The 12,320-nt window shown below is 41.9% G+C and overlaps 1 protein-coding gene across 2 annotated transcripts in view; it reads right to left on the bottom strand.

The window, feature by feature from the left end:
- Positions 1-126: 126 nt before the first annotated feature.
- LOC310874417 (caveolae-associated protein 1-like) overlaps positions 127-12,320 on the bottom strand; it is a 27,349-nt gene continuing 15,155 nt past the window's right edge. For both annotated transcript variants that reach the window (XM_083787222.1, XM_083787223.1), the window contains one exon: positions 127-4,076. In XM_083787222.1, the coding sequence (XP_083643348.1) occupies positions 3,153-4,076 (924 nt within the window). In that variant the 3' untranslated portion in view covers positions 127-3,152. The remainder of the gene's footprint in view (positions 4,077-12,320) is intronic.

The raw sequence follows: 12,320 nt of genomic DNA, 5'->3' as shown, positions 1-12,320 counted from the left end.
TTGCCTACCGATGATGTCATTAGTAGGCAGGTTTCTGGTCTATTTAGGCTTATAGCACTATTAAATTATAATTTTACACATATACATTAAACACTTTTTCATTCTTTCAAGAAATTACACCACAAGTGTGAACCAATAGCTTTTATTAAGTAAAACATTAGTGGTTAAGCAACAAGTTATTGTATAGAAATAGGTTACTAACATGTGAAAAGGGCAATACAAGGAAACAATTATGTCTGAGCTACAAATGGTTTTCCATGACACGTTTCAGCAATTAAAGTAGCACGCCACTTTTACATAAAAAATCCAAGATAACTCACAAATGGACCTCTTTATCTTGCACTTAAAGTTTAATATTGGCGTAAAACCAGCTGATTTCGTGATTTGTACTTTGGTCGTATAGCCTAGCCCTAGAATGTCTCTTTAACAGCTCCATACTGTAGTGTTTCTTGTATTGTGCATACAAATATACAAATATTGTTGGGAAATGTAGGCCTATTTGTTCACAGAAAATGGTTGAAAAGAGAAGAAATGCTCACTAACTACAAGCATGCCAAGTTTTAACCTGCTATGATAGTGATTCACATTATATACAAAAAAGTGAATAAAATGTATTTGGGAAATAGTTTGATCTGCAACAAAAATGGACAATGTAAAAGCATCTGAGTAAACTTTGGTAACATTCATGGAAACTGTTGTATGAAAACAGCAATTTGTGATAACATTCTTACCATGTTGTCTGAGACAGCTATAAAATACATTTTTAAACAAGTGAAAACAGACAATGTATACAGTATGCATCCAAAGATTGTTTTGATAAAGTGTTAAATTTAAAACAGTTGCAAGATATTGTGAACATGAAGTGCTGCTGAATGTGACCTGGAGGAATGTATTGCCAAAATTCGACACTAGAGGACAGTATAAGATCACAGGAGCATAATTCTGTAACATTTATTTATAGCAAATGAGAATATTGTTGAAACTTGTTGGCTGTCATACTCAGACAACAAAGACAATGTGGACTATGATCATAACGTAGACTTAAAGTTTGTAGACTTCTGTTCCTTATCAGTTGACAGATTTTTCTGAAAAAAATAGTCTAAATCATTTTTTCGTCTTCTTTTTTTAACAATAGGACCATATATGGTCTAACATAAAGACAGACACTTGTGCATAGACAAATATTTCCATGGTATTTTGTATTCCTGTAGTGTAGAGAGAGTAGAGTAGACCTTCATATAGTTTCATTTAAGCAAAATATATATTTTTTCTGGATGCAGATTATTCCTTAAAATCATTGCAAGAAAGAATTTAAAGAAAGTGAATAATACAAAAGTGACACACATCACATTCTCTCAGCGACCAAAAGGAAATTATACAGTATACACAGCCAAAATCCTGAGTGTTCATTTAACCCAGAGAGTACAAATAAACCAAGCAGGTCCATCTTTACACTATGAGAGTCACAGTAACACTCAGGATCCTTCCATGTATAATCACAAACAATACCATCATACACAAATATTACAAATTACAGTGTGTGAGCTCATCGACTCATAGGAATCACAATAGATTCGCTGTGCCTCTATATAATGAGAATATTAACCACTTAAACGCTATATACTTATAGTTGACTGGGGTCCCCCAGGGCTATATACTTGGTATACACTCCTTTCCCCCCCTTCTACATGAAATCTCTTCTAAGAGAATAACCAATCTACAATACATACAAGCTCACGAGTCACAACAGATCCCAACACATTGTGAGCTTACAGATCGGCTATTTTCAGCGAAGGGATTTGCTCCAGAATATGGATGCTATAGGGTTCATGTGGTCAAGTAAACTAAGGAAATAGGTAACACTTCGCTATTAGTCCCCTAAAAGCCTGAACAAATACGAGTGGCAGGAATATTCACATGTGATGTGTAACATTTTCAAAACACAAGACGACTTAGGCTCCATGAATATATGCTTGGAAAGCCACAACCAAAACAGCATGTAGAAATTCTTGTAAATATAGTTTCATATAACTATATTTGAATGAGGTGTTACTAAAATGCAATTATAATCATGAAACTAATAACATAACAAAAAATTTGTTTCAAACAAAAATGGTTACACCCCCTTCTTTTGATCATTTTGTTCATGTCAGTTCAGTTGTTGTTATTGTTGTTGTGTATTATGTATTTATAACACATATAAATACATATACACAAGATCGGCCATCTTAATAAAAAATACACACACTTATTCTGTTCAGATCCCCTAAATCTCTCTGCCAGAGAAAGTCTCTCTCCTCCTCCCTTCCTATATTCATGGGCATTTGTAGTATCCAGACCCAAACTGACTCTAGAAACCAAGTCATTTTGTCAAACTGTGAGAAGTCAATCTTAATCTAACCCTGATGAAGCTTTGGTGATTAAAGGCCCAATCTGGAATTTATTTGAATATATTAACATTTGGAGGGGAGATGGAGAATGTTTTACCCCATCTTAAATCAAAACATATTCCAATGTAAAAACATATAAAAAAAAACAATACCAGTGTAAACAAATTTATTACAGACCCAAAATACAGCAAATACAGTTTAAAATATATATTTTACCTGTTGTATAACGTCAATCAAGAGCTGAGTCAATCAACTAGAATGAAAACATGTCTCCACTGCTATTTTGTATATTTGTGATGGTTACATTTGTATTACAGATTGGGCCTTCAAACACAGAGCCAGCCGTAAGCTAAATTAAAAAAATCAATGGTGTAAAATCATTTGTGTTAATTTATCAATTTGATACCAATCACATCCCATGGGGTAACTTCAGTTTCATGCTTCACCCAGCTGAGTGCTGCCCACAGAGGCGTGCAGAGGGGGAAGCAGTTATAGGGGTTAAGTGTCTTGCACTTAACCCTTAATTATTGTATTGTAACTCCAAGAGTGTACCAAATGGAACCAAATAAGGGTCCCTTTGGTTAGAGTACAATCTTGGAGTTAAATTAACACTGAATTTGACTGTGTAGTATGCATCCACTTCGATCAGCTTTGCAAGCGGACTTCAGGGTTCGTTCTATAATGTTGTAGGTTACGTATATTATGTTGGTCTCTGCTATTTCCTCACCCCCCTGCTCCACCTATTTTCCCTTTCCGCTCTCCCTAGTCGCTGTCTGTATCTCGATCCTTGTTGTTCTTATGCGGAGCATCATGGCTCTCCTCCTCTTCTTCTTCTTCTTCATCATCGACCTCGTCCTCCTCCGCTCCTCCGTTCATCATCTCCATCTCCACCTCCTCACAGCCCTCTTCCACCTCCTCGTCTATCTCGACCCCATTGAAGGGCTCACCGTCCTGGGACACCTCCACCATCTCGGTGGCCTGGACAACCTCCACAGCGCCATCGCGTATTTTCTTGACGTGGAAAGTGAACGGGGGAACCTTGTACACGGCTGTCTTGGACCTGGCGAAGACCACATGGTCCGGCGTGAAGGACTTCTTCACCTTTGCAGATGAAGTCTGCATCTTCTGTTTGCGATCGGGATTGACAGTCATCTTGGTGCCCAGCTTGCCCATCTTCTTCTCGATGTTTTGACGCGTCTTCTCCAAGTTATCCTTGGTTTTCTGTTTAGACTTTTCAAAGTTCTCCTTGGTCTTCTCCATGGAGGCCTTGGTCTTCAGCTTGGTCTTTTCAATGTTGTCCTTTGTCTTCTGTTTCGTCTTCTCCATGGAGGCCTTGGTCTTCTCCATGGAGGCCTTGGTGTTCGCCTTGGTCTTGTCCATCTTGTCCTTGGAGAAGACCGTCTTCAGGGTCTGGATGCGCTGGAGGCTGCTGCGCTTGATGTGCTCGGCGCGCGTCTCCTTGACGGTCTCCTCCAGTAATTCTCCCCCGAATTCCTCCTCATCCGAGGACAGGTCCACGTGGGGTTTGTCCTCCTTCTCTGCTTCTTCTGTAACTTCCAGTCCAGGCTCTTCATCAGCTTCTTTCAGCTCCAGCATGCTGCCTGCCTTGCTCCCTCTCACTGATGCTCCATCGGAAACTTTCATGGACTTGGCGATGGAGAGTTTGGAAGCAACCTTCACTTCATCCTGCAGACAGAAAGAAAGAAATGTGTTAAAGAACGTTTAGGAGGATTGGTGAAAAATAACTTTGAATGCATTTTAATTTGAATAATTTAAAACGGCAAATGGAGCTGCAAACTTTGCCCATGCTGACATCTCGTTTCACATACATTCCAGATATAACCAACATTGACCTTTTCCCTTTTCAACCCAAAATGTAATAATCTTTTTTGGGCAGTGTGCTGATTATTGATTAATCATACAGAGTTTCTTAAAAGTCCAACCAGTTTCTTTGGTTGTTTATTTTTCTACCTTAATTGTACCATGACCTTTAAAACCCAAAATGGAATTACTCTATGTATTCCGGAATCCGGATAGCCTACTGATCATTCTCATCAAGATTTCAATAACCATGTGTGCATGCATGGTATATCGTGATGGCTAATTGACAGATCGGAACTAGCTGAATAACTCTGTTTAATGACTTTCAACCTGGCATCCCATTGTATGCCGTTATAGGCAAAACGTTTTTAAAAACTAAAAGAAAAAAATATATATACTGAAGGGTTTAAGTGGTTACGGTTGAAAGAACGTGTGTAAGCATGTACTGTCTGTACTCATGCCCGTCTGCTCCTTCTGTATGAGCATGGCACACCTTAACCCTGAGATCCAGAAATGTTTTTGCTCCCAGATCTCACAACAGGAATCCCCTATAGCTCCCCTTCTCATTTCCATATTTCCATTGCTGCGTGTCAGACAACATTACATTTTCCACTGTCGTGTCTCCCTCTGGCATGGGAAAGACGAGTGAACCCTGGAGCTTTGTACCAGATTCCACTTGGCCATGGCCTCTGCCAGAAGCAATCAGCACACACCTCTATTTAGACTGGATTTTAATGACTCTATTGTCTAGGACCCATGATGACGGTGCGTCATGTGCCTCATGTCCACAGGCCTGCATGATTACATGTGCATCCGTATACGCACAACACAAGTACACACATATAAGTGGACACACACACAGACACCAGCGTACATGCACTGCACACAGGTTGGTTTTGCAAGCATTCTGGGACACTGCATTGACTTAAATTAATTCCATATCTTGTCTAACCAAAACCTCATTTTTCCCCCATAACCATATGAAAATGCAATAAAATGTTATTGGGGACATGCAGCAATTTTGTGACCAATTAAACTTGTGTCTCCAATCAACTGGTTTTATGTCCACGATTTGTCCCAAAATGTGGCCTCTTATCTGTCAGGAAATCATGCATGCACACACACAACTCACATGTGTGCACACTCACACACACACACTTCTGGCTGAGGAGGGAAGAGAGCTCCAGGCCCTTCTTGTACTGTATGGAACACGCTGAGTCCAGTATATCATACAGGCTGACACATGCTCTCTGTCTGATTCTCTCTTTCCTGATTCAGAAACACTACAGTATCACCTAGGTACTGACTTATGGGCACAAATGGATCATATGTTGAGGCTCCTTTTCAGTAAGTTCTCCTTAACGTTTAGTTCTACACATAATCTAAAAGAACAAGGTACTGTACGTAATTATTCAGCGTTATGCAGTGCTGCAAGGTGGGATAGAATCTGACCACCAACCTCAAAACCTCAAATGTAGCACAGACCTGATGCTCCCTTTGAACACAGAACCACCACCTGGATCTCTGAATCTCTGCCTCTCTTTCCCCCTCCCTCTCTCTCCCCCCATCCTCTCTCTGTCTCTCTCCCTCTCTCTCTCGTTTGTTGTCCATTCCTTGAGCCAATCCATTTTCCCATCCACCTCCTCTAACTTTCCTCTCTCCTCACATTCCAGGGGAGGAAGCCTCTCTTTCCTCCTTTGTGGGTTCTGTTCCCCTCATATGTACAATGCGCCGGCTTGTTAATGGAACAGGCGAGGTTGAGGGGGATGGGGAGGGGGGCTTTCTTCCTCTTTCCATCACAGCTATAAGCCACTGACTCACACAGCAGCCAGCCAGCCAGAGCGCACGTCTGACCGGGGCTCCTGCAGGTCTGTACAAGGACCAGCACTCTAGGTATTGTCTCTCTCTCTCTCTCTCTCTCTCTCTTTTCCTTCTCCCTGCACAGGACTTGCGAAAACAGGAACACGCCAACGCTCGAACAAAAGGAGTCAGGGGGGGTGTGGAGGAGTGGGGGGTGAGAGGTGAGGTTTGCCTGTCGTACTGTACAAATTAATTAATAGCACAAGTGGGGATGATGCTTCAGAGATGTGTGGAAAACCATCTGCCTGGGAGGAAAGTGATAGCATCACAGTGTTGCCTGGAAGATCTATTGTGTATTGTTGCTGTGCAGCGGTGCGGTTTTATGGAGGTATTGTGTGTGGAGTTGTCGGGGGTAAACTTGCCCTTGGTTAAGGAACATCTGTTGGGACAGTAGAAGGCCTCACTGGGAGATCATTAGGCTTCAAAGACAAATTCTGAGACACAACGCATTTGAGATTCTTTTTACGTTTTTGACCAAATGGCATGCCCAAAATAGAGTAAGTAAGTAAGTAAATTGTATTTATAAAGCACCTTTCGAAGCAAAGCTACAAGGTGCTGAACAATTGACACAGTAAAAACAATAGAAGCACAGAACACACAGAACATATACAGTTTTGACAATATAAATGAGCAGAACAAAAACAAACAAGGCAGAACAAAGACATATAGGGCTATAAAAATGAATCAGGTCAAAGGTACATGGGAGAAAGATGTACGGAATAAATTAGTCTTTAGGAGTCTCTTAAAACCGTCAAATGATTCAGCATTTCTCAATGCCAGAGGCAAGGCATTCCATAGGGTAGGAGCTACCACAGCGAAAGCCCGGTCACCCTTAGTTTTCAGCTTGGGTATTTCTAGCAGACCTTTGTTGGAGGAAAATAGAGACGCCAGGTTGAAAGGGGTTCAACAACACGTGAGCCAATTCCAGATTGCGATTGTGTTCGACTTTTAACTTTAAGTAGTATACTGCAGCACGCAGCACCCATGCAGCGACTAAGCAATTCAAACCAGAACTCTAGCCCTTTTTCAAAGCACAGGCCAGGGTCAGCCTCGCTGAATGACATCCCTGCAGCTGGAAGGGATTTAGCACAGTGGACCCATAAGTAATTACAGCTGTTTAGCTGTTTGAGCAGCATGTACAGTACACGATGTCGGCCTGGGAAACCCCAATTATTCACTTCAAAGCACCAGAGGTCAAAGGTTAATGTGCTTACGTAAGAAGGATTCAACAGAAGCATATGCAATGGGGAATGTGCGTGCGTGCGTGCGTGTGTGTGCATGTGTGTGCGTGTGTGTGTGTTTAAAGTACATGGAAAAGAGTGTAACAGGAAGTGCAGGCATTCACCTTGGCGTGTTGACTTCCTGACCCCTCCTAATTTAATGGGACATTGTTCTCGGAGAGGCAGGCGCGTCAAAGACCGGAAGGTACAACGAGAAGTTTGAGAACCATGGAAAATAGTGGAATGAGGTACGTAATGGTCGTGCGCGTATGTGTGTGTGCACGCATATGTGCAGAGGGAGAAGGAAGACTTTTCTTCAGGGCATGTGTGTGTGTGTGTGTGTGTGTGTGTGTGTGTGTGTGTGTGTGTGTGTGCGTGCGTGCGTGCGTGTTTTTGTTTGTTATAGTTCGGTTGCCTAGGCAATGAGGTTAAGTTAAATTTTGTCCCAGCTCAGGCAAATGTTGCACAAATAACATTTCCACAGCTTCTTTGCACATAGACTGTAAATCGCAAAATGACAGATGGGAAAGAAAGGGAGGTTGTTGCAAAACATCGTTAGCCAGCTATGGGAGTAGTCATTCTAGGTTTTGTTTATCATCACAAAATGGGGCTGCACTAATATATCTTATCTTCACACTGATTTCAGATGTACGTGTTTGCATGTGAGTGTGCATGAGTGTTGTGTAGCATTCATACTGTAAGTGTGGGATAGTGGAACACAGTGGTGCATCGTCACAGATACTCTGAAGACAGTGGACACACAGTCACACACACAGTCACACACACAGTCACACACACAGTCACACACACACACACACACACACACACACACACACACACACACACACACACACACACACACGCACACGCACGCACGCGTGTGCTTAGTTAGTACACAGTCTGCTGTTGTCCTAGCAACTAACCCACAGAGAAACTCCCCTCAGTTCAAAAGCCAGTGTGGTCTGGAACTCTGGATGCAGCCTCTCACTCTCACTCTCTCTCTCTCTCTCTCTCTCTCTCTCTGTGTCTGTCTGATTGTCTGTCTCTCTGCCACGCTGTCTCTTTCTCTCTCTCTCTCTCTCTCTCTCTCTCTCTCTCTCTGTGTCTGTCTGATTGTCTGTCTCTCTGCCACTCTGTCTCTTTCTCTCTCTCTCTCTCTCTCTCTCTCTCTCTCTCTCTCTCTCATTATTGTTGCATACAATCAGCCTACATTTACTCTATCTTCTCCTCTCTGTGTGTCTTCTTCCACGCTCTCAGCCTGCTCCTTCCTGGTTTCCTCTCATTCCTCTCCTAGCTGGCTCTCTTAGTCATGGAGAGAATGGTGCAGCACCATGCACTGACTCATGGCTAGTGGAAAACTGTCTGAAAACTGTCTGAAAGGTGTCAACAGTGCCTTTACACTCTCTCTCTCTCTCTCTCTCTCTCTCTCTCTTTCATGAACGCACCAGGCTAAAAGCCATACCACCCACTTTGTGCGCATGTGCCTCCAGGCGAGTACATTCTCTCTCCAAAAAATACTATACTATTTGGCACAGATTTACACCACACTTTGGAGAAAGAACACTAATGTGATATTGTGTCATGCAATACTGAAGCTTATGGCATAGCAAATAGTAAATATCATTCATGCCAACAAGAATCTTTATAAGGTCTTTCAAAGGTCTCAACGGTCTCCAAATGTCGTCTACTTTCTTTTATCAGAAATATAAAGAATGACATGGAACATGCAACACGCAACAGAATAAACTGCCAGTGCAGGTCTCAAATTAAGCCCAGGTGTTTGCATGCGGGTGTTTGTGTGTGTGTGTGTGTGTGTGTGTGTGTGTGTGTGTGTGTGTGTGTGTGTGTGTGTGTGTGTGTGTGTGTGTGTGTGCGTGTGTGTGTGTGCGTGTGTGTGCGTGTGTGTTTCATCTGCTGAGATCAGCTGGCTGAGACACCGTGCTGTCAGCACAAACCAGTGGTCTCTCTTTCACAATAGATGCTTACATGAGGGCAGTGGTGGAAAAAGTACTCAAATGTTTTACTTAAGTAAAAGTGTAGGTTATACGGTGCTGCGTTGCTACCATAGACTGTAAAAAATATGGACAAAGCGTTCGCCGGGTCTAACATGGACGTAAAATTAAGCCTGTTATTCCTGCACTGTAAGTCGCCATCTTTCTAGATCCGTTTGGTACCAGCTGGCCATTGGCTGGCTCCGTTTTGGACCAGCTGGCCATTAGCTGCCCAGACAACGAGGCGGGACTTCCCCCCTTCTTCTCCGTTGGTTTTTATTTTGACTCGAGTGGGAGGGAAATCCCGATCATAGACTGTAACGGTAGCCACGCCCCTCAGAACATACGCGATGGTTTATTTTCTTTATGGTCATTTTTTTAATTAATGGGACCATAATTTTCCAAAAAGAATATTATGACATTAGAAATTAGACTTTAAACTAGTGACTGGAAGAAGAAAGTATTCATGACCATGTTTATTAAGGTAATACAGTCTAGGTGAAGTTGGGCCAAAATACATGGGCCTCTATGGAGCTATGGGGCTTTTTGGGTCCAGTCCAGCGCCACAACAGGCACATTATATGAACTACCGATTTCAAATGAGGCTTCACGAAATATCTGGCTGACTGCCCCCCTGGTTGCTACTCGCCCATTGGCCCATGGCTCTTTAGTCGACTGGTAACGTACGTGCCTGTGGAATGGGGAACCGGCCGTGGCTACACAAGTATAAATACTGCAATGTAGATGTACTCTGTTACAACTTACAAGTAGAAGTCCCGTATTCAAAATGTACTCAAGTAAAAGTACAACAGCATTGGTATCACGTACTTAAAGTACCAAAAGTAGAAAGTACTCATTCTGCAGAATGTCCCATTTCACAAGTTCAAAATGTATACAAATCTTTTGAAAATAGCAGATCTACAATCTCACAATGCATCGCAGCGTTTGTAGATCGGCTATTTTCAAATGGCCGGAATATTGGGATGAGTAGTTACTGCATGTTTTTGCGATAATAATCAAAATCTACAAAGTAAGTAGTAGGCTAACTAAAGTTTACAAACAAATAGAGTAAAAGTACAATATTTGGATCCGAGATGTAGTGGAGTAGAAGTTAAAGTAATGGAAATTGTAGATACTCCAGTAAACTACAAATACCCTAGCTCTTGCTCTAGAAAGTGCTAATGTTCGGGGTTAGGGTATGCGCATGCATAAAGTGAATGGCAAATCGAGTGGCAAATCGAGTGGCAAAGTGAGTTTAACATTATTTAACGTCTTTTAATAATGTTTTAATAAAGTTAAATCAAATAGGACTTTTCTGTTTGGGCTGTCAAGGCCAGAAAGTAGTTCATTAGCCACTCAGTAGGTGTTCCCGCATAACTTCCGGGTTTGATGATGATGTCATGCGCATACCCTCTATCGGGATCACCGGACAATCAGAAAAGACCTCCGAACATTGGGCGTTTTGTCAAAACCATGGAGAGCTATTCAGCTTTTTAGTCCGCCTGTATACAAGAAGTGAACGGCAGTGCGCACGAGCGAAACCGGCATAGGATCGCTGAAGAAGGAAAAAAAGAGCAATCCAGTTTGATATCAATAATAACGCTTATATGACGGAACATTCCGCCAGAAGCAGGAGACAGTTGGATTCTATATGGCAGTCTTGGCGGAACGTTCCGTCACGAGCAGATTTTGTGTTAAGTAAATGTACTTAGTTACTTTCCATCACTGCTGTCTGCAGCACACCTGCATGTCCCCTGAAGCTGTCATGTGTTTTTATAAACTTAAATATTGATTTCCTATGTGGATCAAAAAATATCAAAAAGTGTGTTTATTTGAGGAGATTACCTTGTGTTCTTATAATAATTATTTGCTACTACCTTAATTTAAATAATCAGAGGTCTACTCATCATCAAATTCTAAAGCGGTTATTTCAGTCATTATGGTCCCATATTCTTTGGTATTCTCCAACACTTGAATTCACAAGCTTTTAGCTAGGCTTAAAAGTATGCGGTTACCTTATTTAGTATAACCTCGATGTTATGTTCCTATTTTATGTTTTGTCATTTTGTTTGATCTTTCCCTGTTCTGGTTTTTATTTAGAAGCACAGTCTGAGAGTCTAAGCGCTATGGAATGTGCTATATAAATACATGACTTGACTTGACCTAATTTATTCAAAACCCGATGCAAAAATTCCATTGTTAATCTGCGGTTGGAATCCAATAAAGTGTTTGTGAGCCAATTTTGACATGATCCACCAGAATGCATCCACCATTTCAACATGCAGTCTTACGAAATGACTCATGGCAAAACATTTTAATAAAAGACTGGCAACTTTGACTTTCTCTTGCCCATTTGATACTACCAGTAATGGTGGATTTCAAAAGAAATCCCTCCTTTTGTCTGTGAAGGGAACAACATGAAGCAACATGAAGAAATATTCGCTTATTCGAAAATAAACGATCTACAAGCTCACAATGCATCACATTGTATATCTGTTATTTTTTGAAAGAATGTGATACTTTTTGCCTATATATTATGACATGCTCAAATTAGGGATGCCAGGTTGAGAGTGGTTAATGTTTCCAGACCAGAGGAAAAAGCTACTTCACTGACAAACAGCCGTGTGTCAGAGGGACCTGGTATGACCGCACAAACCCCCCACCCCTGAGTGAGGGTGTGTGCGCGAGTGTGTGCATGTGTGTGTGCGCGATACAACATTGTAAATGTATGTATGATGTGACTTGATGTCACATTGTGCTGCCTGTCTCTCTGTCTGTCTTTGTGTGTGACTGACTGTCAGTCTCAGTCTTTCATTGTGTGTGTGTGTGTGTGTGTGTGTGTGTGTGTGTGTGTGTGTGTGTGTGTGTGTGTGTGTGTGTGTGTGTGTGTGTGTGTGTGTGTGTGTGTGTGTGTGTGTGTGTGTGTGTGGGACAAGAACCGCACCGTGGAAGCTTTCCGTCCTCAGCCCACAGTGAAACCACTCATCAGCCATGTGTACGGCTCTTTCACATCTGTGTCTACTTGCTGGACCCACGGA

Source organism: Protomyctophum parallelum (assembly GCF_964188405.1).
Source record: "Protomyctophum parallelum genome assembly, chromosome: 17".
NCBI lineage: Eukaryota > Metazoa > Chordata > Actinopteri > Myctophiformes > Myctophidae > Protomyctophum > Protomyctophum parallelum.
Note: the sequence above shows the minus strand (reverse complement) of the source record. Positions and strands in the feature narration are given on the sequence as shown.